We start from the raw sequence: 2,265 nt of genomic DNA, 5'->3' as shown, positions 1-2,265 counted from the left end.
AAAAAAAAGAAAATACAGGAAACAGTATCCACCTCATAAAGGTCCTCTGGACGCGTTTTCACGAGTGAGGGCAGCCATTACAGCACTGGGTAAAGAAGAGGCATGTGCCCAGCTCCCCAGGGGTCCCCTGCCGCTCACCCCCTTCCATGAGTGACCACTCTATGATGTTGCGCCACAGCTGCCCTCTTTGAACTCGTCAGCAGCGCCCTCTTCTCTGTGGTGGGGTTGGCCATCCCCTCCAGTGGAGTACACTGCAGTCTGTCTGTGAGGGCTGCTGCCCTGGGCCTGTGCTTTGTTGGAAGCATGTGTTGTCTCATCACACGTGAACATGCGCCCATGTCCCTGCTAGGCAACAGCTTGGGAGCAGAGGCGCTGCTAGGTGGGGTGTGTGTGACTGAGCTGAGTGCTGTTCGTGCCACTACTGCTGGGCACGGGGCTTGGGCACCCAGCAGCCTCGCTTGAGCTAACCTGGAGGGGTAGAGGATGGTCTCTCATGCTGGCTTTAGTTTGCATCTTGCTGTTGGGTGATTTGGGCCACTTGCCCGTGGATCACTGGGATATCCCCCTATCCCTTGCAGTGCTGGACACGGGTGAACCCAGGGCCTTGTGTATCTGAGACTCGCTCTGTACTGGGTCACACTACAGCCCCACGGTACTTCCTGAATAAAGTACCTGGTCAAGTTCTTTCCCTGTTTTTAAAAATGGTGGTGTTCTCATTTTTTTAATGGTTGTTAGAGTTCTTTCTGTATTCTGGATGTGAGGCCTATGCCCGGTATGTGTACAGCATCTTTCTTATCGGTGTTTCTTGATGAGCAGAGATTCTTAGTCTTACTGTCATCCAGGGTCAATATTTCCTGTGTACAAGTCACTTAAAAGGTTTTCTGAGGTTGCAGTAGTACCTGCTGGATTGTTTTCTGGAAATAATTTCCATGTGTAGTGTGAGGTGAGATCAGATTCCAACCTTCGTGGATGTGGGTTGGCTGCCCTGGGGAAGCTTGTGCCGTCTTTAACTTAGGTCTTGTATCTCAGAGGTAAGTGTTGATGTGATGCCCTTCAGCAACTCTAAGGTGCCCCTGGCCATTGAGAGGGAGCAGGAACAGCTTTGCCGTGAGCATATCTTGGACAGTTTGAAGCTTGTGGATATCTGTCATGGTTCTCAGTGAGCCTACTTGTGGCCCCATAATGCAGGGCTGTGCATCTTCTGTTCAGCTGTGGGCCACGGCCTGTGTCTGTCAGAAGCTGTGGCCAGTGAGGCGTGTGTGTGTCCAGTGTGACAGCAAGCTATGCACCCATGTCGGCATCTGTGTGCTCTGCCGGCCCTGCCACCACCTTCAGGTGCATCAGCACCCTTCACCCATGCCACATGCAGCTCTCCCAGGGGCTTCCTGGAAGGCCCAGTTGGTCCTCTGTGTCATTTGGTGTGCCCTTGGCCTGCCTGTTGCCTTCTGTGACCACAAGGACCTTGGGGGATCCTGGCCATGTGGGTGCTGCCTCCACGTGAGGCATGCATCCTGCTGGTCTGAGTGCAGCCTCTCTGCAGGCCCTCAAGAGCATCGAGTGCCTGGAGGAGGACATGCAGAAGGCCGCAGAGGAGGCAGTACCTGGGCCTGGCACTGGGCTGCTGTGCTCAGATTTGGAGGACTCCAGACAGGGCGAGGAGCCCTCGCAGCTGGAGGAGCTGGCTGATTTCATGGAGCAGGTTTGGGTTTCTTTTTTCTTTAAAACAGTATTTTAACCAGGTGCAGTGGTGCACACGTGTAATCCCAGCACTCAGGAGGCTAAGGCAGGAGGATGGCCTCAGGTTCAAGGCCAACCTGGACTACAGTGCAAAACCCTGTTTCAAAAAACCAAAATAAGGGCTGGGGATATAGCTCAGTGGCACAAGCACCTGCCTGGCAAGTGCAAGGCCCTGAGTTCGATTCCTGGTACCAAAAAAAAGAGCAAACAAAAAAAACCAAAACCAAGATAGAGAGAAAGGGACATATTCTAAGATTTTGACACTTTAATATCTTTTGTTTACTTTGACAAAGAACAGTGAGTTTTTAAAATTCAAATGGTGGCCAGGCATGACGCACGCATATAATCCTAGCACTCAGGAGGCTGAGGCAGGAGGATCGAGACCAGCGAGTTTGTGACCAGCCTGGGCTACAAAGTGAGCTCAAGGCTAGTCTGAACTGCATAGCTGGGCCCTGTCTCAAAAAGACAAAAAAAAAAAAAAAAAAAAAAAAACAGATGGTGCTGGCTAGATTTACAAGGAGCTTTACT

At 51.6% G+C, this 2,265-nt stretch overlaps 1 protein-coding gene across 12 annotated transcripts in view; it reads left to right on the top strand.

The window, feature by feature from the left end:
- Nucleotides 1-2,265, top strand: part of Ep400 (E1A binding protein p400) — a 107,016-nt gene that overhangs the window by 76,667 nt on the left and 28,084 nt on the right. For all 12 annotated transcript variants that reach the window (XM_013503604.1, XM_013503608.1, XM_013503607.1 and 9 more), the window contains one exon: nucleotides 1,541-1,699. In XM_013503604.1, the coding sequence (XP_013359058.1) occupies nucleotides 1,541-1,699 (159 nt within the window). The remainder of the gene's footprint in view (nucleotides 1-1,540; nucleotides 1,700-2,265) is intronic.

This window comes from Chinchilla lanigera, unplaced genomic scaffold, assembly GCF_000276665.1.
Source record: "Chinchilla lanigera isolate Chin_1 unplaced genomic scaffold, ChiLan1.0 scaffold00081, whole genome shotgun sequence".
In the NCBI taxonomy this organism is placed as follows: domain Eukaryota; kingdom Metazoa; phylum Chordata; class Mammalia; order Rodentia; family Chinchillidae; genus Chinchilla; species Chinchilla lanigera.
This window is presented reverse-complemented; position numbering and strand designations above follow the sequence as displayed.